We start from the raw sequence: 23,384 nt of genomic DNA, 5'->3' as shown, positions 1-23,384 counted from the left end.
TTGTTTTCATGGTAAATTTTAATCAATCGCATGCTCAGGTTCATGGACAGGAGAATTGTCTAATTCAGGTTTCTTTTGAATGTGTTGATAGTAGGAGCTTCTTTACTATTTTATTTTCTGTAGGTTATTTACAGCTGCTGAAGCGATGATATCTCCACAGCTACACAGTTCATCAATAAGGCAAGGCCATGGACTACATTGATGGCCGTTGGTTGGGAATATGGTGCAAACATGTTGACAAAGTACTTGGCAGAAGCTGGAGAGAATACATTGCTTACAGCTGCCACGTGCATAGACAATCCATTTGACTTGGAGGAGGCTACAAGGTTCTCTCCTTATCACATGGCCATTGATCAGAAGCTCACTGGTGGACTGATAAATGTTCTAAGATCTAATAAGGTTGGTGATTACTTTTATTCTTCTATCTATTTTGGTTCAAATGCTTTATGCCCCTCCATTCTAGCATTGTTTTAATGTTGAACAAACATAATCATTGATGTGGTATTCTTTGAATTGTGTTGGCCGCCATTTAAGTATAATTACTTATTTTTAATTTTTTTAATTGGGAATAACTTATGTTTAATGTCTACTTAACTTCTAGGAACTATTTCAAGGTAAAGTAAAAGGGTTTGACGTAGAGAAGGCTTTATTGGCAAAGTTTGTTCGTGATTTTGAAAAAGCAATATCTATGGTAACTCTGATTAAAGCATTACTCTCAAGTTAAGAAGGTAATAAGGTTGTTCACAGTCTTGCCAGGTATGCTGTATATATCTCAGACTTTATTGTATGGATAGATGATATTTCACCACAATTTCTTAATGTTATCCAAGCTAATTTAGCTAGAATTTTTTAATAAAAGTTCCCGATCTTTCCTCTCAAAAAGAAAGAAAAAAAAAAAATCTCTAACACACAAAAATATCCTAAAAATTATAACACTATCTCTATCTTACTTTTTAAACATTACTCTGTATTTCACTAAACCCAAAATAAAAAATAACCATATTTTTTTAGTTAAATAATTCTAAATTTAAAAACACAAACTTTTTTTTTGATATTAAAAAAAAAAAAAAACACAACCATGTTAAAAAAGTAATTTACTATTTTTAAAAAAGTTCCTAAGTTTAAACTTTCAAATTTTATCAAGTACAAAAATATCTTAAAATTAAGACACTATCTCTATTTCAATTTTAAACATTATTTCACTAAACTCAAAATAAAAAATAAAAGATGGTCTAGTTTGTGTGTGTATATATATATATATATACTTAATTTAAAAAAACTAATAAACGGGTGTTTGATTTTGCTATGTATGCTTTATTTAAAGCTGGTATATATATATATATATATATATTTATTTTTTTTTTTTCTTTCTAGAGATAAAAACAAGAGAAGTCAGAGAGAGAGTAAGCAAGGAAGAGAGAGAACGACAGCGACGGAGAACGCAGAGAGGGGAATGGAGAGGTGAATGGCTTTTATCCGGCGATGTCAATACTCTACCCGTTGCTTCTCTTTCTCCGGTGTCAGTAGCAATAGCACTAGCCTTCCAAAAGCCAAAGCCACTGCCTCTACTACCACCACCACCTACTTCAATTCAAATTCAAATTCAAATTCAATCCCAACTCTCCTCAGAGCTTGCAAGACCTCTCTCCACCTCCACCAACTTCACGCCCACATCATCCGTAAAGGCCTCGAGCAAGACCATTTTCTCGTCACCCTTTTCATCTCCCTCTCCCTCTCCACTCTTTCCTATTCCACTTCCGTCTTCAACCGCGTTCAAAGACCCAGTACGTTCCTCTGGAACTCTCTCATTAGAGTTTATTCTCAATACTCTCATTTCATCCACATTGTTTCACTCTTCGTTCGCATGAAGAGAGAGGGTGGTGTCCCTGACAGCTACACCTACCCGTCGATCATTAAAGCGTGTTCCACCCAGTGTGAGGTTAGCTTAGGGAGTGCCCTTCATGGGTCGGCATTGAGGTGCGGGGTTGAAGGTGATCTCTTTGTTAAGACTAGTTTGATTGACTTTTATGGGAAATGTAAACATATTTTTAGTGCTCGTAAGCTGTTCGATGATATGTCTGACAGAAATGTGGTTTCGTGGACGGCTATGGTTGTTGGGTATATAACTGTTGGGGATTTAGAAGAGGCAAAGAGGTTGTTCAATGAAATGCCACAAAGGAATGTGGCATCCTGGAATGCTATCATTTGTGGCCTTGTGAAACTGGGTGACTTGAAGGGTGCGAGGAGGATGTTTGATGAAATGCCCGAGAGGAATGTGGTTTCATATACTACCATGATTGATGGGTATGCAAAGGCAGGTGATATGGCGTCTGCAAGGTTTTTGTTTGAGAAGGTGCCTCAAAGGGATATTTTTTTGTGGTCCGCATTGATATCGGGTTATGCTCAAAATGGTCAGCCTAACGAAGCGGTGAAAGTTTTCCTTGAAATGGATTCAAGGGATGTAAAGCCTGATGAGTTTGTTATGGTGAGCTTGATGTCTGCTTGTTCTCAAATTGGTAATTTGGAATTGGCTAAATGGGTTGATTCTTATGTGAGCCGGAACACAATGGATATTCAACAACCTCATGTAGCTGCAGCTCTTGTTGACATGAATGCCAAGTGTGGAAACATGGAGCGAGCAACGAAGTTGTTTGAAGAGATGCCCAAAAAGGACCTAATCTCGTATTGTTCCATGATACAAGGGTTATCGTATCATGGGCATGGGAACAAAGCTATTGACCTTTTCAATAAGATGCTAAATGAAGGGCTGGTTCCAGATGAGGTGGCCTTCACCGTCATCTTGTCAGCATGTAGTCATGCCGGATTTGTTGAAGAGGGTTGGCACTATTTTGAAAGGATGAAATATGAATACTCTTTAGTTCCTTCTCCTGATCATTATGCTTGTATGGTTGATCTTCTTAGCAGGGTAGGAAGATTGAAAGCAGCTTATGAGCTTCTAAACTCAATGCCCGTGGAGCCACATGCTGGTGCTTGGGGTGCACTTCTTGGGGCCTGTAAGCTGCATTGTAATATTGAATTAGGGGAGGTTATTGCTGCTCGCCTTCTTGAGCTTGAGCCACATAATGCTGGTAATTATGTGTCTTTGTCCAACATCTATGCGGCAGCAGATCGGTGGTCAGATGTTTCTCTTGTGAGGGAGAAGATGAAGGAAAGAGGAGTTAGGAAAATTACTGGTCATAGTTGCATTAATTCATGAGAATGAGTTCCGTCATATGACTGATTCATAATTCATCAATACCATGATTTTGAGGCTGCCACATTGGTGAAGTGCTGATCCTATTGGAAGAGCCTTTCCATCAATTAAATGAAGAAAAAGGAAGTGCAAGGGCTGATTGATTTCAGAGTCTTGTTATCCCAACCACAAAGAATTGCAGCAGCAGTTTTCTGCCCAAAAAAAACTGAAATCCTCCTCTCCCGTGGTCACTGGGAGAAGTTGCAGTGTAAACATCTTTTAGAAATTATCAACATCTTTTATATACATGTTTTTTAAAGAAATGATGACATGCGACACTAATGTAGCTTAAAAGAAGGGTAGCAACAGTAAATGTTACGTTTCAATTTTTGTACACACACACATATATATATAATGTTTGATGTCATTTTTTGTTAATTACTTAGTTGACATGTCATCTTTTACTACTTCTACTAATCTTATTATTATTATTTTTGTATTCCTTTACATTCTTTTGTTCACATAATTTGATTTAACAAACTCTTTTTACTTGGAACATTAGTCTTCTTTGTGCATGTATGCATATGTATTTTTGATGCCTTTCCCATTCCAAAAGAGATAATTACCAGTTTTAGTTTTACCAAAATATAAAAAATCTGTACTTTTAGCCTTTTAGGATGTGTGTGAGAATTATAGTTACCTGTACATGCCACGCCAACAACATAATCCTTGAAATCCCTGGTAAAAAGACTCAGTCTAGTTCAATAATTAGCATTCACAGCATAAAAATCAGAGACCACCATCAATATGTAGCTCTCTGCCACTTCTCCCACTGTGGAGTTCAAATCAAGAACTCTTATCTCATCATCTGCCATTGACTGTTTATAACACCCAAGGGAAGGCTGAGCAAGAGAAGAATGATGAAAGAGAACTGTAAAACTATGCAAATTGTCATAAAAGCATTTACTTGCCGAATTTAGGTTTAAGGGTAATTGAACAAAACATCTCCTGGTTAGTATGACACCAAGACCACCCAAGTCATTTTACGCTGATCCTCGAATCCCAAATCTCTAATTCGATTCTAATTTGAACATATTTAGTGAAGATAATTTCCCAATCAAACGTGGTCAGATAGGTTCTGATTTTGCTAAATTGGAATTAGCAAATTCCTTAGCAGTTAGAACTTGATAGGCGAATCTGTGTTAGCGAGGGCATAAGCAGAGAGCTTCACACCTCAAATTGCTCTTTGGCCCAAAAAGACAAAAAAATCTGCATGCATTTACTCATATCTTAAAAATTCCTATTTAATCACACCGTTGATTGTCTCTGTCTTCTCTTCTGCTTATAGTCATAGATTCTGATGGCTTTGCAGACCAGCGAAAGAGCCTCATCTTCTTCTTCCACTCCCTGTTGGAAATATGATGTCTTCCTGAGCTATAGAGGTGAAGATACCCGCCATTCTTTTACAAACCATTTATATCAGGCTTTGTCCAACATTCAAAGATGATGCTGAGCTTGAAAGGGGAGAAGAAATTTCACCCAGACTTCTTGGAGCCATTGAATCGTCTAGGTCCTTAGTTGTTGTATTCTCTGAAAACTATGCAAATTCCACTTGGTGCTTGGATGAACTTGTCGAGTGTCTTAAGAAAGGCCAGAAGGTTCTACCTGTCTTTTACAAAGTGGACCCATCAAAGGTACGTAAACAATCGGGGAAGTATGGGTTAGCACTGGCTGAGCACGAAAGAAACTTCAAGGAAAAGGTTCTGAAGTGGAGGGCAGCTCTAGTTGATGTTGCGAATTTGTTTGGATTGACTTACAAAGATGGGTATGTATTACTTCTGCTTTTATGATTATGATTAATAATAATAATAATAATAATAACAATAATAATAATAATAATAATTATTATTATTATTAATTATATGATAAATCTGATCAACTCACTGAACAACATAAACACAGTTACGCCCAGATTCTTAGGAAAAAGGGAGCCTAAGAAACAAACAACAAATTGTTCAAATGAGAAACCTATACAATAGGCTTATACTAAACTATCAAAACCGAAGCCAAGCAGAAATTCTCCTTCCAGACCAAATACAAAACAGGGAACTAGATTCTTCAAAGTTAAGTTCAAGTATCAGAAGTGGGTTAATTCATCAAAACGAAACAAAAAACAAAAGTATCAAAAGTTGGTTAGCAAATAGTTTGTTTCCTCAACTAACCAAAGTGTTCACGTGACTACTTGCTAAAAGCTTAAACTAATTTCTTAGCCCCCTCCAAAAAAAAAAAAAAGTAAAAAAAAAAAGAGATAGCTCTCAAATCTAAGGCTTAAATGCCATTTACTTTAATTAATAATATGTTAGTTGCAAACACACAACTAGGAAACTTGAATTTAGTTCATCTTTGTATTTTTGTTTCCAGCTAGTTTAACTCTTAATGTTTATTTTTCTCTGTGATAGGCAGCGAGCCTGAATCTGAATATATCCAAACAATTACTAAAGAGATATTGAAAGTTAAATTAAAACGCATGCACTTATTTGTACCTAAATGCCAAGTTGTAATAGATTCCTGTCGTAGTTGGGGCCTCGCGCATTGTATTTGTACATTGCAAATAAGGAAATATCTCCCCAGTGGGTTAACGTTGCTAGATTGGCCTGATTATTCTTTTCCTTTGCCATCCACTTTTTGTCCTCAACTACTTGTTGAACTCAACGTGCCATATAGTTGCATTGCATTAGAGGAGCCATTCAGGCAGGTATGATTAGTAGTATTTATGAATTACAATTTCATTAAATTTTATTTTAAAGTTTAAGATAAATTTTGACTTTTTTCCTTATACAGGGGATCCCATTAGAAAATTTGAAATATAATAAGTGTGGATCCTGTTAATCCATTATGGAATTTCCTGCCCTGTGCACCCCAAACTTAGAGGTATTGGACCTTTCTAAGTGTAAAAATTTAGTTGTGGTTGATGAATTGGTATCTCTTGATAAGCTTGAAATCTGGATCCTCGAAGGTTGTGAAAAGCTTAAAACTCTTCCAAGAAGCCTTATGCTAAGATCTCTTCGATATTTTGATCTCCGTGATTGCTTATGCTCGAGAAGTTTCCCAGTATTTTCCCAGTATTGTCAAGGACTGGTATTAAAGGGTTGCCTTCATCAATTGGGTATCTCACTAGGCTTGAGAAGTTAGACCTAAGTTATTGTCAAAGCCTTATGGATCTTCCAGATAGCATCTATAAATTGCAACATCTTAGTGTTTTAGAGATTTCCCACTGTACCAAATTGAAGATTGGTAGAAGTCTGACATACCATTCTTTTGGTAGCTTGTCTGAATATGGGTTTCTAAAGTTGGAATATCTGAATCTCAACAACTGTGAAAATCTAACTGAGTTAGATCTTTTAATGATGCCTGATTACTTTCCCGAATTGAAATATCTATATCTAGATGAAACCAATATTCGTATGATCCCTGAAAGCATTAGTAGATTTGCTAGATTAAGAAGACTTGGAATAAAAAATTGCATGCAACTTCGTAAAATTCCAAGGCTTCCACAATCCATTAAGAACAGTGTATGCAACGAACTGTAAATCCCTGAATTCACAGTCACTAATCAGCTTATTAAGCCAGCTCTCTCTCTCTCTCTTAAAGTTATAAATAAAAAATTTCATTACCTAAATCAAATTCGTTACGATGCTAAATTGCAGTTTCTTCTATTTGCTAATTGTAAGCAGGCTCAAGAAATTCTAGGGATTTCACCGTTAAAATTTTTCAAGGCACAAGAAGCGACATATCAGTTGATTCAGAGTCATCAAACCGATTATCACATCGGTTTGTTCTCTCTTCCCTACTCTTTGATGAGTTTGCATCTGAAGCTAAACGCTCTATATCTGAAGATGAGGACATTGATTGTAAATTTATTCTACCTAGAATTGATATTCCAAAGTGGTTCAACCATCATAGTGTTGGACATTCCATATCATTTTGGGTTGGTCCAAGATTTCCAAAATTTGCTTTCTGTATTGCTTTTGGACCGGAGGCACAGAGAGGTGGATTTGTTTGTCAAGTTTACCTTAAAATCAATGGCTGCAAAAAAAGCATCAATGTTTTTCCTCGCAAAGAAGTTTGTGATCATCTGTGGCTATTTTCGAAATCTCATTGGGAATTGCAAAAGCAATTGAATGACTCAAATCCATCTAAACCGAATCACGTTGAGGTTGTGTGTAATTTAGATTCTCCTGATGGAGGTGGAAGTCTTCCGACGTTCGTAAAAGGGTGTGGGGTCCATGTAAAATGCACTTGTCATCCTTAAACCTTTGATTTCTTCAATGCTAATAATGAAAATGTTGGTGATGACTTAAGACAGGAACAATGTTGTGTGGTGTGGAACATCTTAAATGTTTCAGAGAGAGAAAATATCTCACCTAAATGGACTAGAAACACAACACCACCGCTCCACCAACTTAGGTTTGGGCTGGCCAGATCTGGGATCTGACTCAATAGTCAGTAGTGGGTTTGATTTGGGTTTGTGTTCAATGACCTATACGTTTTCAACTGCTGACTCCGACTTCAATCAATTGAAGAAAATGAGACAATTTTATCGAAATTTGAAGAAATATGCTTCCATTTAAAATTAGCTTGAAAGTATTTTCTTTGTCGTTTCTGTATGATTTTCTTTTATTGTTTAATGACAAGGTACATCTCTTTCTTTAGTTGCATTGCTTCATTTGCATATTTTAGCGCTTTCGCTTTCCTTATCCCTTTCTCTTTTTAATTAGTTGCACACACTTCTTGATCGAATTAAGTTTTTGTTCTTATCCATTATTCCATTGATAGAGATATTATTTAATTTTGGCATAATATGTAAAATAGAATTTTGGTCTAAAGGAGTTAGCACTTATTTTTTTGAAAAGTACAGACTTGGGCTCCAAATATGTTTGGAGAATTAGACTTTAATTTCCAATAGGAAGATGACATGTGTTTTGTTTTTGATGGGNACACTTTTTTTTTGGACCAGCCATGTTCATGGGACATAAACAGTGCATCAAGGCATATGAACAGTATTTTTTAGTGTAAACAGTAATAGAAAATTATTTTTTTATTGTTTTCAGTTTTTAGCAAAATAAGCGGTATCCAAATGCACCCTTAGTGTCTTGCACATTTTTGGGTTTTGGATTTGACAAGTTCTTGGTGTCATTTTTTCCCCGTCTTCTTCTACTTCGGAAAAATTATAATTTGCCTTATTTAGTTGAAAAGTGCTACGTTCACAATATTTTCACAACAAATCATAGGTGATTAGTTATTATTGGTTATAATTTGAATCTATGATTAAAATTATTTTTTTGCCTCACCAATAACAACCTATAACAAAGTGTCATTTAGGATTTATTATGAAAATGTTGTAGACATAACATTTCTCTATTTGGTTTGGTCTTATCACAATTTACTAAATATGAAATTATTAAGATTCCATCCAAATTTATATATTTTACATTTTTCACTCTGTTTGTTTTAAAGTAAAATATTTTTCTTTTTTTTTTTTTTGAAAGGGGAATATTCATTCAATTAAGGAGATGAAATATCATGATACAAAGCATCTATTGCTGGTGGGGGAGAGTCCTCCATCCAGTACAAATCCTCATCTAATGTGTTTCTAACATATCGGGCCAAAGCATGTGCTACTCTATTCCCACCCCTCCTAATACAACAAACACTAGACCATTGCAATCCTTGCAACAAATGACGAATATCATCCACAACATTGCCAAATAGTTAAGTGTTTTCCACTGAAGAAGAGATGACATGAATAACATTGATGTTGTCACCCTCAATTATAATCCTTGAAAATCCAGCATCTGCAGCAAATTCTATGTCTCTTTGGCAAGCAACTCAGCTTCATCACTTGTGTGCACCTTCAGTCCACTAGTAGTCATAGCAGCCATAAGCTTTCCTTTTTCATTTCGAATAATTGCACCATATCTTGATCTGCCTGAATACGAAAGTAGTGCTGCATCAAAATTAAGTTTATACGCCATTGGTGGTGGTGGTTGCCATACATCTCCGCTTGGTTGTTGCCTCATCTGAACATTCAGTTGGGTTTGGGCACATTTGAAGTCTTCAACATACTCCTCTGCTCTTTTATTCAAGCTATTCGAACTCTTCAATTTTCCTTCATGCAGCAAGCTGTTTCGCTGATTCCTTATCAACCATGCTTGGGTCCAGAACAATTCTAACTCTTTTAAGGTCAAGCGCTCCATAAATTCATCCATCAAGTGCATCATATCGAGTTGTCCATGCTTACACTTCTGCAGTTTTTAAGCACTTCCAGCCCAAATGTCTTGAGCCGCTGCACAATCCCACAGTGCATGAATGGTTGACTCCGTTTCCCTTGTTCAAATCGAGCATTTGTTGTCATTGATTATCCTTCTTCTGGTTAGATTCGCTGCTATTGGTAAAATCTCATGGCAAGCTCTCCATCCAAATACTTCGATTTTGTTTGGAAGCCGAAGCTTCCATATTGCAGCCCATACATTTTTTGTAGCATAACCCCTAGATGTTCCAACCTGATTCTCATCAGTTAAGAGCCTCCTAGCCACATGATAAGCGGACTTGACAGTGAATACACCCCTTGAATTATGCAGCCAAAATATAGTATCTGAGACATTTCTTTGGCTCAATGGAATTTGGCATATTGCTTCAGCTTCTTCCCTATGGAATATAGCCATAATGTCCTCATATCTCCATATAGTCAACTCCAGATTGATCAGATCAGACACCATTAGTTCACCCCAATTTTCTTGGACCGAATTTAGGACTTTGTTTGTTAGGAAATTAGGAAGCCACCGATCCTTCAAAGCATTGATTATCCTAGCAGTTAGCTTATCCTAACTCTTTCAATGAATTTTCCGTTCATTGCCAACTTGATCCCACCAAAATTTTGCACACAATGCATCCAATTCATCACATAATTTCAAAGGGATTTGAAATACACTCATAGTGTATGTAGGTATGGACTGTGCCACAACCTTGATAAGGATTTCTTTGCTAGCTCTAGACAACAACATGCCCTTCCATCCTTGGAGCTTCTTCCATATTCTGTCTTTCAAGAATGAGAAAGTGTGATACTTGGCCCTCCCAATCAAAGTTGGTAGACCAAGATAAGTTTCAAATCAATCAACCTCCTTCACCCCCAGAATCTCCAAAATTTGGCCTTTCTGCATGTCCGAAGTATTACTGCTAAAATAAGCTAAAGACTTTTCCAAATTAATACTTTGCCTAGAAGCTCTTGCATAGGTTTTGAATGGAGAGGTGAATGGCTTTTATCCGGCGATGTCAATACTCTACCCGTTGCTTCTCTTTCTCCGGTGTCAGTAGCAATAGCACTAGCCTTCCAAAAGCCAAAGCCACTGCCTCTACTACCACCACCACCTACTTCAATTCAAATTCAAATTCAAATTCAATCCCAACTCTCCTCAGAGCTTGCAAGACCTCTCTCCACCTCCACCAACTTCACGCCCACATCATCCGTAAAGGCCTCGAGCAAGACCATTTTCTCGTCACCCTTTTCATCTCCCTCTCCCTCTCAACTCTTTCCTATTCCACTTCCGTCTTCAACCGCGTTCAAAGACCCAGTACGTTCCTCTGGAACTCTCTCATTAGAGTTTATTCTCAATACTCTCATTTCATCCACATTGTTTCACTCTTCGTTCGCATGAAGAGAGAGGGTGGTGTCCCTGACAGCTACACCTACCCGTCGATCATTAAAGCGTGTTCCACCCAGTGTGAGGTTAGCTTAGGGAGTGCCCTTCATGGGTCGGCATTGAGGTGCGGGGTTGAAGGTGATCTCTTTGTTAAGACTAGTTTGATTGACTTTTATGGGAAATGTAAACATATTTTTAGTGCTCGTAAGCTGTTCGATGATATGTCTGACAGAAATGTGGTTTCGTGGACGGCTATGGTTGTTGGGTATATAACTGTTGGGGATTTAGAAGAGGCAAAGAGGTTGTTCAATGAAATGCCACAAAGGAATGTGGCATCCTGGAATGCTATCATTTGTGGCCTTGTGAAACTGGGTGACTTGAAGGGTGCGAGGAGGATGTTTGATGAAATGCCCGAGAGGAATGTGGTTTCATATACTACCATGATTGATGGGTATGCAAAGGCAGGTGATATGGCGTCTGCAAGGTTTTTGTTTGAGAAGGTGCCTCAAAGGGATATTTTTTTGTGGTCCGCATTGATATCGGGTTATGCTCAAAATGGTCAGCCTAACGAAGCGGTGAAAGTTTTCCTTGAAATGGATTCAAGGGATGTAAAGCCTGATGAGTTTGTTATGGTGAGCTTGATGTCTGCTTGTTCTCAAATTGGTAATTTGGAATTGGCTAAATGGGTTGATTCTTATGTGAGCCGGAACACAATGGATATTCAACAACCTCATGTAGCTGCAGCTCTTGTTGACATGAATGCCAAGTGTGGAAACATGGAGCGAGCAACGAAGTTGTTTGAAGAGATGCCCAAAAAGGACCTAATCTCGTATTGTTCCATGATACAAGGGTTATCGTATCATGGGCATGGGAACAAAGCTATTGACCTTTTCAATAAGATGCTAAATGAAGGGCTGGTTCCAGATGAGGTGGCCTTCACCGTCATCTTGTCAGCATGTAGTCATGCCGGATTTGTTGAAGAGGGTTGGCACTATTTTGAAAGGATGAAATATGAATACTCTTTAGTTCCTTCTCCTGATCATTATGCTTGTATGGTTGATCTTCTTAGCAGGGTAGGAAGATTGAAAGCAGCTTATGAGCTTCTAAACTCAATGCCCGTGGAGCCACATGCTGGTGCTTGGGGTGCACTTCTTGGGGCCTGTAAGCTGCATTGTAATATTGAATTAGGGGAGGTTATTGCTGCTCGCCTTCTTGAGCTTGAGCCACATAATGCTGGTAATTATGTGTCTTTGTCCAACATCTATGCGGCAGCAGATCGGTGGTCAGATGTTTCTCTTGTGAGGGAGAAGATGAAGGAAAGAGGAGTTAGGAAAATTACTGGTCATAGTTGCATTAATTCATGAGAATGAGTTCCGTCATATGACTGATTCATAATTCATCAATACCATGATTTTGAGGCTGCCACATTGGTGAAGTGCTGATCCTATTGGAAGAGCCTTTCCATCAATTAAATGAAGAAAAAGGAAGTGCAAGGGCTGATTGATTTCAGAGTCTTGTTATCCCAACCACAAAGAATTGCAGCAGCAGTTTTCTGCCCAAAAAAAACTGAAATCCTCCTCTCCCGTGGTCACTGGGAGAAGTTGCAGTGTAAACATCTTTTAGAAATTATCAACATCTTTTATATACATGTTTTTTAAAGAAATGATGACATGCGACACTAATGTAGCTTAAAAGAAGGGTAGCAACAGTAAATGTTACGTTTCAATTTTTGTACACACACACATATATATATAATGTTTGATGTCATTTTTTGTTAATTACTTAGTTGACATGTCATCTTTTACTACTTCTACTAATCTTATTATTATTATTTTTGTATTCCTTTACATTCTTTTGTTCACATAATTTGATTTAACAAACTCTTTTTACTTGGAACATTAGTCTTCTTTGTGCATGTATGCATATGTATTTTTGATGCCTTTCCCATTCCAAAAGAGATAATTACCAGTTTTAGTTTTACCAAAATATAAAAAATCTGTACTTTTAGCCTTTTAGGATGTGTGTGAGAATTATAGTTACCTGTACATGCCACGCCAACAACATAATCCTTGAAATCCCTGGTAAAAAGACTCAGTCTAGTTCAATAATTAGCATTCACAGCATAAAAATCAGAGACCACCATCAATATGTAGCTCTCTGCCACTTCTCCCACTGTGGAGTTCAAATCAAGAACTCTTATCTCATCATCTGCCATTGACTGTTTATAACACCCAAGGGAAGGCTGAGCAAGAGAAGAATGATGAAAGAGAACTGTAAAACTATGCAAATTGTCATAAAAGCATTTACTTGCCGAATTTAGGTTTAAGGGTAATTGAACAAAACATCTCCTGGTTAGTATGACACCAAGACCACCCAAGTCATTTTACGCTGATCCTCGAATCCCAAATCTCTAATTCGATTCTAATTTGAACATATTTAGTGAAGATAATTTCCCAATCAAACGTGGTCAGATAGGTTCTGATTTTGCTAAATTGGAATTAGCAAATTCCTTAGCAGTTAGAACTTGATAGGCGAATCTGTGTTAGCGAGGGCATAAGCAGAGAGCTTCACACCTCAAATTGCTCTTTGGCCCAAAAAGACAAAAAAATCTGCATGCATTTACTCATATCTTAAAAATTCCTATTTAATCACACCGTTGATTGTCTCTGTCTTCTCTTCTGCTTATAGTCATAGATTCTGATGGCTTTGCAGACCAGCGAAAGAGCCTCATCTTCTTCTTCCACTCCCTGTTGGAAATATGATGTCTTCCTGAGCTATAGAGGTGAAGATACCCGCCATTCTTTTACAAACCATTTATATCAGGCTTTGTCCAACATTCAAAGATGATGCTGAGCTTGAAAGGGGAGAAGAAATTTCACCCAGACTTCTTGGAGCCATTGAATCGTCTAGGTCCTTAGTTGTTGTATTCTCTGAAAACTATGCAAATTCCACTTGGTGCTTGGATGAACTTGTCGAGTGTCTTAAGAAAGGCCAGAAGGTTCTACCTGTCTTTTACAAAGTGGACCCATCAAAGGTACGTAAACAATCGGGGAAGTATGGGTTAGCACTGGCTGAGCACGAAAGAAACTTCAAGGAAAAGGTTCTGAAGTGGAGGGCAGCTCTAGTTGATGTTGCGAATTTGTTTGGATTGACTTACAAAGATGGGTATGTATTACTTCTGCTTTTATGATTATGATTAATAATAATAATAATAATAATAACAATAATAATAATAATAATAATTATTATTATTATTAATTATATGATAAATCTGATCAACTCACTGAACAACATAAACACAGTTACGCCCAGATTCTTAGGAAAAAGGGAGCCTAAGAAACAAACAACAAATTGTTCAAATGAGAAACCTATACAATAGGCTTATACTAAACTATCAAAACCGAAGCCAAGCAGAAATTCTCCTTCCAGACCAAATACAAAACAGGGAACTAGATTCTTCAAAGTTAAGTTCAAGTATCAGAAGTGGGTTAATTCATCAAAACGAAACAAAAAACAAAAGTATCAAAAGTTGGTTAGCAAATAGTTTGTTTCCTCAACTAACCAAAGTGTTCACGTGACTACTTGCTAAAAGCTTAAACTAATTTCTTAGCCCCCTCCAAAAAAAAAAAAAAGTAAAAAAAAAAAGAGATAGCTCTCAAATCTAAGGCTTAAATGCCATTTACTTTAATTAATAATATGTTAGTTGCAAACACACAACTAGGAAACTTGAATTTAGTTCATCTTTGTATTTTTGTTTCCAGCTAGTTTAACTCTTAATGTTTATTTTTCTCTGTGATAGGCAGCGAGCCTGAATCTGAATATATCCAAACAATTACTAAAGAGATATTGAAAGTTAAATTAAAACGCATGCACTTATTTGTACCTAAATGCCAAGTTGTAATAGATTCCTGTCGTAGTTGGGGCCTCGCGCATTGTATTTGTACATTGCAAATAAGGAAATATCTCCCCAGTGGGTTAACGTTGCTAGATTGGCCTGATTATTCTTTTCCTTTGCCATCCACTTTTTGTCCTCAACTACTTGTTGAACTCAACGTGCCATATAGTTGCATTGCATTAGAGGAGCCATTCAGGCAGGTATGATTAGTAGTATTTATGAATTACAATTTCATTAAATTTTATTTTAAAGTTTAAGATAAATTTTGACTTTTTTCCTTATACAGGGGATCCCATTAGAAAATTTGAAATATAATAAGTGTGGATCCTGTTAATCCATTATGGAATTTCCTGCCCTGTGCACCCCAAACTTAGAGGTATTGGACCTTTCTAAGTGTAAAAATTTAGTTGTGGTTGATGAATTGGTATCTCTTGATAAGCTTGAAATCTGGATCCTCGAAGGTTGTGAAAAGCTTAAAACTCTTCCAAGAAGCCTTATGCTAAGATCTCTTCGATATTTTGATCTCCGTGATTGCTTATGCTCGAGAAGTTTCCCAGTATTTTCCCAGTATTGTCAAGGACTGGTATTAAAGGGTTGCCTTCATCAATTGGGTATCTCACTAGGCTTGAGAAGTTAGACCTAAGTTATTGTCAAAGCCTTATGGATCTTCCAGATAGCATCTATAAATTGCAACATCTTAGTGTTTTAGAGATTTCCCACTGTACCAAATTGAAGATTGGTAGAAGTCTGACATACCATTCTTTTGGTAGCTTGTCTGAATATGGGTTTCTAAAGTTGGAATATCTGAATCTCAACAACTGTGAAAATCTAACTGAGTTAGATCTTTTAATGATGCCTGATTACTTTCCCGAATTGAAATATCTATATCTAGATGAAACCAATATTCGTATGATCCCTGAAAGCATTAGTAGATTTGCTAGATTAAGAAGACTTGGAATAAAAAATTGCATGCAACTTCGTAAAATTCCAAGGCTTCCACAATCCATTAAGAACAGTGTATGCAACGAACTGTAAATCCCTGAATTCACAGTCACTAATCAGCTTATTAAGCCAGCTCTCTCTCTCTCTCTTAAAGTTATAAATAAAAAATTTCATTACCTAAATCAAATTCGTTACGATGCTAAATTGCAGTTTCTTCTATTTGCTAATTGTAAGCAGGCTCAAGAAATTCTAGGGATTTCACCGTTAAAATTTTTCAAGGCACAAGAAGCGACATATCAGTTGATTCAGAGTCATCAAACCGATTATCACATCGGTTTGTTCTCTCTTCCCTACTCTTTGATGAGTTTGCATCTGAAGCTAAACGCTCTATATCTGAAGATGAGGACATTGATTGTAAATTTATTCTACCTAGAATTGATATTCCAAAGTGGTTCAACCATCATAGTGTTGGACATTCCATATCATTTTGGGTTGGTCCAAGATTTCCAAAATTTGCTTTCTGTATTGCTTTTGGACCGGAGGCACAGAGAGGTGGATTTGTTTGTCAAGTTTACCTTAAAATCAATGGCTGCAAAAAAAGCATCAATGTTTTTCCTCGCAAAGAAGTTTGTGATCATCTGTGGCTATTTTCGAAATCTCATTGGGAATTGCAAAAGCAATTGAATGACTCAAATCCATCTAAACCGAATCACGTTGAGGTTGTGTGTAATTTAGATTCTCCTGATGGAGGTGGAAGTCTTCCGACGTTCGTAAAAGGGTGTGGGGTCCATGTAAAATGCACTTGTCATCCTTAAACCTTTGATTTCTTCAATGCTAATAATGAAAATGTTGGTGATGACTTAAGACAGGAACAATGTTGTGTGGTGTGGAACATCTTAAATGTTTCAGAGAGAGAAAATATCTCACCTAAATGGACTAGAAACACAACACCACCGCTCCACCAACTTAGGTTTGGGCTGGCCAGATCTGGGATCTGACTCAATAGTCAGTAGTGGGTTTGATTTGGGTTTGTGTTCAATGACCTATACGTTTTCAACTGCTGACTCCGACTTCAATCAATTGAAGAAAATGAGACAATTTTATCGAAATTTGAAGAAATATGCTTCCATTTAAAATTAGCTTGAAAGTATTTTCTTTGTCGTTTCTGTATGATTTTCTTTTATTGTTTAATGACAAGGTACATCTCTTTCTTTAGTTGCATTGCTTCATTTGCATATTTTAGCGCTTTCGCTTTCCTTATCCCTTTCTCTTTTTAATTAGTTGCACACACTTCTTGATCGAATTAAGTTTTTGTTCTTATCCATTATTCCATTGATAGAGATATTATTTAATTTTGGCATAATATGTAAAATAGAATTTTGGTCTAAAGGAGTTAGCACTTATTTTTTTGAAAAGTACAGACTTGGGCTCCAAATATGTTTGGAGAATTAGACTTTAATTTCCAATAGGAAGATGACATGTGTTTTGTTTTTGATGGGATTGTGGAAATTGCATCAGCTTGCCCAATGCTTATGGATGTGGATCCAAGCACCATTGTGTTAGATGATGATGAGTGATGTGCTGCTTTTTGCTTGAAGTTAGGGAGTTGGAGTGAGTTAGTAATTAGTATTGTGCTAGTATACTTGATATTAACATGTTTTTATCCTAATTATAAATCTTTTATTGTTTATAAATGTTTTCTTGTTATTAACACGTATTTTTCTTCTTTTGTCTACTGAGGATAGTTTTGAAGTAAAGGTAGCTAATGGATCAATCTTGAGAACACAAGGGTCTTGTCATGCAGTTTCCTTGAAGATACAGGGCAATTACTTCAAGATGGACTTAGACGTGTTGGCCTTGGGAGGCTGTGATGTAGTGTTGGGTACATGTTAATATTATGGTCCTTTCCAGATTCTTCAGAGGATTGGCCAGGTGGCCTACTAGCTCTTCTTACCCGATGATTGCCTGATTCACCTAGTTTTCCATATTTCCTACTTGAAGCTAAAATTGGGTGATGAAGTGATTCCTATTCCTACCTTACCTCTTGTTGATGCTGAGGGTTTGTTTAACCCTGAGCCTATTGCTGTTCTACATACTAGGTCCAAACAATTGAGAACTAGGACCATCACTGAGGTCCTTGTTCAATGGCATGGTCAGTCTGTAGATGCTGCTAGTTGGGAATCATTGTATGCACTTCAACACCAATTTCCCCACCTTGTGGGCAAGGTCCTTTGATGGGGTGGGAAGAAGCTAATTGAAAGAGTTTTGGTAGTTTTGGGTGCAGAGTTATGGTAATGTAACTGATTCATGGATTGTGCAGTTCAGTTGGACAGCAGTTAGCAGCAGTTAAATGTACAGCAGTACAGGTGCAGAAGTGAAGGTGCAATGTGTATCAGTGTAAATGTACAGCAATGTAAGGTGCAGCAGTGAAGTGAAGCAGTGTGAGGTGCAGCAGTGAAGTGAAATTGAATTTTGACCTTGGGGACAAGGTCTCTCTTAAGGGGAAGGGAATGATAGGAGTTATGGTTATAGCTGTCACTGTCAGTTGGAAGTTGGTTGGTTAGTGATGAGCTGGCTTGTCTTTTAGTAAGTTAGTTATAACTGTAGATAAGAAGAATCAATTAGTTAGCATAGCATCATAACTGTAAGTTAATTGTGAGTAGTATAAGAAGAATTATGTATTCACTGTAATGATTCATTTAGAAAGTTAAGCAAATACACTTCCTTATTCAGTCATTCTCTCTCTTCTCTTATCTCTCTCTAGGAGGCCTAGTTCACTACTCTATTCTCTTCTTTTCTTAGTTTCTATCAGAACACGGCAGGCAAAATGACATGTCCGTGCTTTCCAGCAAATGGCTGCTGGCATCAAATCTAGTAGAGGAGTGAGGGTGGCTAGATGAAGGAGCTGTGGAGTCAATGACGGAGGACTGTGTTGGACTGTGTCTAATCTATGACAGGATGAGATTGTTTAGTTACACAAATAAGGCGAGATGACTTTGGTTTCAATGAGTTGGATTCTGAGTTGGCTTTAGATTTTCTAATCGCCAATTGCAGTTAATATGCTCCCATAAACATACAACCGAAGGTTCAAATTAAATTAAATAAGCAATCTTACTGGTACAACAATTTTTATATTAAAGAAAATAGTTGAGTTGGTAAATATTTTGAACTCATAAATAACATCACTTTATAATCCAATGCTTCTTTAAATTTCATTTCTAGTAATTTTACCGTGTTTTGCACGGATTAGCGACTAGTGTATATATGTATATGTATATAACTTTTGTTAAACTATTTCGTGTACTGCACAGGTTAGTAACTAGTTACTTTAGAGAAAGTGAGAGCTCAAACATGACTCCCCCACAAAGATAGATAACCAAAGAAATATAGTGAAGGGGAAAACATTCTATTTCTTCTTGTCAGTACTAGGTTTGCTTGACACGGTGTGGTTCAATCTGGTCTTCCCCTCCCTCGACTGGCCCGGAAAACTTCTTCTTCCGTCTTGTCAGTGGTGCGGTCATCACTAACTCGACTTCCAGAGCTTTGAACCTGGCCTCGAATTCAAGACATTGCTCCTCCAGCCTTTGTTCCAAGGATGTTTCAGGCCCGGAATTCGTTTGTTTGGCTTGAAGTTCAGCAGAGGATTTAGGATCAGCCACATAAGCACCGAAAGACTGAAAAGGAAAAGAAAGAGGTCAGTCCAATCCATGTATAAATGGGTCCATATATATAGTTAGGAACTCAGGCATGAAAGAAGTGTACCTTAATAAAATGGCGAAGCCTTGGGCTAGTCATAGTCTTGGAGGCACGAAAGTAGGGTCTATTTCCATCCTCTCATTTTGGGCTGTACCTTGGTCAAAATACAGGGGGGCACTCAATGACCTCGCGTGACGTTTTCGAAATCCATGATCTGGTGCTTCTTTACCTGCATGTGCCTTTGGAGCGTCGTTTTTGTTCAGCTAGGAGGGTTCGTCCAGAGCTGCTGCAAAGATAAAGTACTAAATGTTAAGGAGTACTGGAAGGTTAATCAAAATTATATCCCTTAAACTTAACCACCGAGGAATTTCACCTAACCTCACTCACACTTCATGAAAATTTATTAGCTTTTTTTTTTTTTTTTTTTTTTTTTTTTTTTTTTTTTTTTTTTTTAGAAAAAAAAAACACACTAGAGAGAAAGAGAGATAACCGGCTTGAGAGTTTCCACTTGAGTCTGAGAATTGGCGTGAGAAGAATAGTACGGGTAAAATAATAAAAAAATTAGATATTTATAAGAAGGTTTGGAGGTTTAGAGTTTGTAGGGTTTCAAGATTTAGGGTTTGTAAAATTTCAATTTTCAATTATGTCCTTTGTAAATTTTTGTAATTACTCACTTTTCTTTTTAAATTTAAAATATATGTTGGATATAAAAGGTATTTGACAAATCTAAAATAAAATAAATATTTATTTGTTATACGAGTTAAACGAGTTGTGTTAAGCGGGTCATTTCGGGTTTGACCCAAATAAATTGGCGTGTCAAACGTGTCTATTGCGGGTTATGCGGGTTGACCCACTTATGATATGTTTCTTATCGTGTCGCTTTCGGGTCGACCTGTTTATGACCCAAACCCATTAAGGCCCAACCCTAACTCGAAAAAATTCGTGTCGGGTTCGTGTTGTGTTCGCGGGTTGGGTCAAACATTGACACCCCTAGATAAAATGGAGGCAACCAACCAGTAGTGTTGTTTTTGTGACCTTACCGGATAAAATGGATATAGCACACCTGAAATGAATGTCTATTGCATTTTTGAAGAAAATGATCAAAGATGGCTAGGTTTTATGTTAATTATGTACCTGAACAGTTGCATTGAAAATATATTTATAAATTGTGAATGACATTTTGTCTCACATTGAACGAATTTTTCAATCATTTTGTACTCTTTCATTGTTCACAAATGCAGTATATATTTTCATTGTTCACAAATGCAATATAGTTTTTGGTTCAAATTTAAATATTACAAGTTCAGGAGAGTTTTGGGCTATCTCTATAGCTTTGCAGGTGGCTTTGTGCCTGAAATATCTAAACTAATGTTTTATGGATGTGGTATTATATTATTTTTTACCGAATATATTAAGAATTTCTTAATTTAATGATTGCCCCTTCGATCATCTTTCATAAATGAAAAATCGTTTGATAAAATATTAAAACTAAGAAGTATACATACTCATCTAGTTGAAGTTTTCCTTAAATATTTAGATATTACTTTTTGCAGCAATTCGGCTCCTCTAGAGCAAAATTTGTTTTTCTCCAAGTACATCTTGGACCTTGGTTCTTTAAGGATTAAATTGACAAAACTTTTTCTCATAATATTTTTTGGCTTGACTCTGTTTTGCTTTGTTATAAAATTATCATTTTCTTTGGTGTGACATAAAATAAAATTTTTTCCAATCTCATAACTCAATCCTATTTTGATTATACAAAAAAAAAAAAAAAAAAAAAAAAAGAACTCAATCTATTTTTCACAAAAATATTAAAGTCTTTCACAATCTGCCGGACCCATTACCACCAAGACTTGTTGAAGTCTCAGGAACCACCAGATCTCACAACCTAATCCAAAGAATCCATCTCATTTGACCCACATATACCAAATTAATCCACAAGACAATATGCCCAAGTCAGTAGACCCATTTAGCCATGAACTCCACGTCACAAACCCAACCCACAAGGCCCAGCTCAAGTCGAGCCAGTCTCAGCTCTCAACATTGATGAGCTAGCCTCAAATTGTCATTGAATTGCATACCGATAGCACCAGTGAGAAACCTCAACTCATTTGCTTTATTAGACCAAACTCATGTGAAAGGAAAAAGACCTAGTCATTGTCTCTCAATACGGTGGTTTGACTAATGAAGTCCTCCTAAATCGAGGGTTTTATATTTGGAGTTGCCATTTATTTTAGTTTAAGAAAAAATACGGAAAAACCATGAATAAAAGAAATTCCTTATCTTATTGATTGAATAATTGATTTATATTTGATAGAAAAATAAAAAGAACTAAATCTCTTTAATCTTAAATACCAATGCATTTCATTCAGTTTAAGGTTTTAAAAACCGTTTAAAAATTTTGACATGAAAAAGGAAAAACGAAGGTTGGCTTGAGTGGAAGAGGCTCTGGTTGTTTAAGCAAGTGGTCTCGGTTTTGAGCCCCTGTGAATGTAGCAAACTTTCTTGGGAGAGTTCCCCGCCTTGGTGCTCGACAGTGCCTCGAAAGATTAATCATGAGATAAAAACTTAGGGATACCTTGGGAAACCAAAAAAGAAAACAAATGTAAATAGAAGTACATACAAAGCATATTACATATTTGAATGAAAGATTAATGGATATATATGTGTGTGTGCACGTATTAAGTTATTTATTTTAGGCAAAAATGCAAAACTGACCTTCTAACTTTCACATTTTTTTTCATTTCAGTCCTCTAACTTTTAATTTTGTCAATTCAGTCCTCTAACTTTCAATTTTTGTCAATGCAGGATTCCGTTACTAACTGCCGTTAAAACTCCTACTCTGTTTTGCATTTTTATTTTTACTTTAATTCGGAATTAAAAAAATAAGAAAAATATATAATAATAATAATAATAATAATAATAAAATAAAAAAACTTCCCTTGAAATCAAAACGGATTAGAGAAAAATCTAGCACAAAACCCAGAAAGAAATCAAAACCAAAATGCAAAAAAAAATTAAAATCAAGAAACTAAGGCAAACGCTTATGAATTTATGGGGGAGGAGAAGGAACTCGGTCAAATGTTGGCAAACCCAGATGAACAATATCATGCAACGGTGGCCATATCCACCGATCTTTGCAAGACAGAGAGAGCAATGTCAAAAACCCAAACCATCGCCCACCACTATCCTCCATGCAAGAGAGGGGCCTGATCTATGCAAGAGAGAATGACTGATCTTTGCAAGACAAAGAGAGCAACATCAAAAACCCAGATGAACGATTCAAATGAATAGATGGGTTTCTGTTGGAGTATTTAAGGATTTATATTGTGGGTTGGAAAATTAAAAACGTTTAAGGCTTTCTTCTAGTATAAGTGCAATTGTTTAAAAGAAATCTTGATTTGTCTTTTTTTTTTTTTTTTCCCTAATATTATCCACTGTCACTGGAGTTTGGTGATGGAGTTTTGAATCGGTTTTTTTTTTTTTTTTTTTTTTAATTCCAAAATTTATTTAAAAAAAAAAAAAAAAAGCCAAAACGACGTCGTTTTGGCTCAATTAACGATAGTCCCTAACTGAGTTCTAACGGAATCCTACATTGACAAAAAATGAAAGTTAGAGGACTGAATTGACAAAACTGAAAGTTAAAAGACTGAAATGAAAAAATGTGAAAGTTAGGGAGTTAGTTTTGCATTTTTTCCTTTATTTTATTATATTCCAATTTCATAGCATGCTTATGTCATCTTAAAATTATTTTATATGTTATTAAAAGAATAGTTGAGGATTTAATATATTGATATATCTATTTCTCAAAATTTTTGCTATGTTTTCATGTCGAATAACAAGTAAATGATGGAGAATATGTTTATTATATTCCTTCATTCACTTAATTAGCTAAAAGGAAAAAAGAATAAAAAAAAGCAAAATAACCAAAAAAAAAAATATATATATATATATATAT

The 23,384-nt window shown here is 36.3% G+C and overlaps 3 protein-coding genes across 3 annotated transcripts; all 3 read left to right on the top strand.

Moving 5' to 3' along the window:
- Positions 1 to 1,371: 1,371 nt before the first annotated feature.
- On the top strand, positions 1,372 to 4,875 carry LOC112019785 (putative pentatricopeptide repeat-containing protein At5g37570). The gene is made up of 2 exons (XM_065766142.1): positions 1,372 to 3,461; positions 4,566 to 4,875. The coding sequence occupies exon 1, from the start codon at positions 1,466 to 1,468 to the stop codon at positions 3,215 to 3,217; it is 1,752 nt and encodes a 583-aa protein (XP_065622214.1). The 5' UTR covers positions 1,372 to 1,465; the 3' UTR covers positions 3,218 to 3,461; positions 4,566 to 4,875.
- Positions 3,326 to 18,466, top strand: LOC136064667 (uncharacterized). The gene is made up of 6 exons (XM_065766668.1): positions 3,326 to 3,461; positions 4,628 to 5,018; positions 6,519 to 6,655; positions 6,928 to 7,104; positions 13,668 to 14,058; positions 17,476 to 18,466. The coding sequence occupies exons 1-6, from the start codon at positions 3,326 to 3,328 to the stop codon at positions 17,621 to 17,623; spliced, it is 1,380 nt and encodes a 459-aa protein (XP_065622740.1). The 3' UTR covers positions 17,624 to 18,466.
- Positions 10,496 to 13,719, top strand: LOC136064416 (putative pentatricopeptide repeat-containing protein At5g37570). The gene is made up of 2 exons (XM_065766132.1): positions 10,496 to 12,501; positions 13,606 to 13,719. The coding sequence occupies exon 1, from the start codon at positions 10,506 to 10,508 to the stop codon at positions 12,255 to 12,257; it is 1,752 nt and encodes a 583-aa protein (XP_065622204.1). The 5' UTR covers positions 10,496 to 10,505; the 3' UTR covers positions 12,258 to 12,501; positions 13,606 to 13,719.
- Positions 18,467 to 23,384: the final 4,918 nt, after the last annotated feature.

The sequence above is a fragment of the Quercus suber genome, unplaced genomic scaffold (genome assembly GCF_002906115.3).
Source record: "Quercus suber isolate HL8 unplaced genomic scaffold, Cork oak 2.0 scaffold_24, whole genome shotgun sequence".
Classification (NCBI taxonomy): Eukaryota; Viridiplantae; Streptophyta; class Magnoliopsida; order Fagales; family Fagaceae; genus Quercus; species Quercus suber.
Note: the sequence above shows the minus strand (reverse complement) of the source record. Positions and strands in the feature narration are given on the sequence as shown.

Coding starts and splice junctions, on each gene's coding strand:
- LOC112019785 (XM_065766142.1), top strand. CDS start 1,466: ATGGCTTTTATCCGGCGATGTCAATACTCTACCCGTTGCTTCTCTTTC.
- LOC136064667 (XM_065766668.1), top strand. CDS start 3,326: ATGAAGAAAAAGGAAGTGCAAGGGCTGATTGATTTCAGAGTCTTGTTA. Junction 3,462..4,627: donor TCACTGGGAGAAGTTGCAGT/GTAAACATCTTT, acceptor TGTCTTCCTGAG/CTATAGAGGTGAAGATACCC. Junction 14,059..17,475: donor GGATTGACTTACAAAGATGG/GTATGTATTACT, acceptor TACTGAGGATAG/TTTTGAAGTAAAGGTAGCTA.
- LOC136064416 (XM_065766132.1), top strand. CDS start 10,506: ATGGCTTTTATCCGGCGATGTCAATACTCTACCCGTTGCTTCTCTTTC.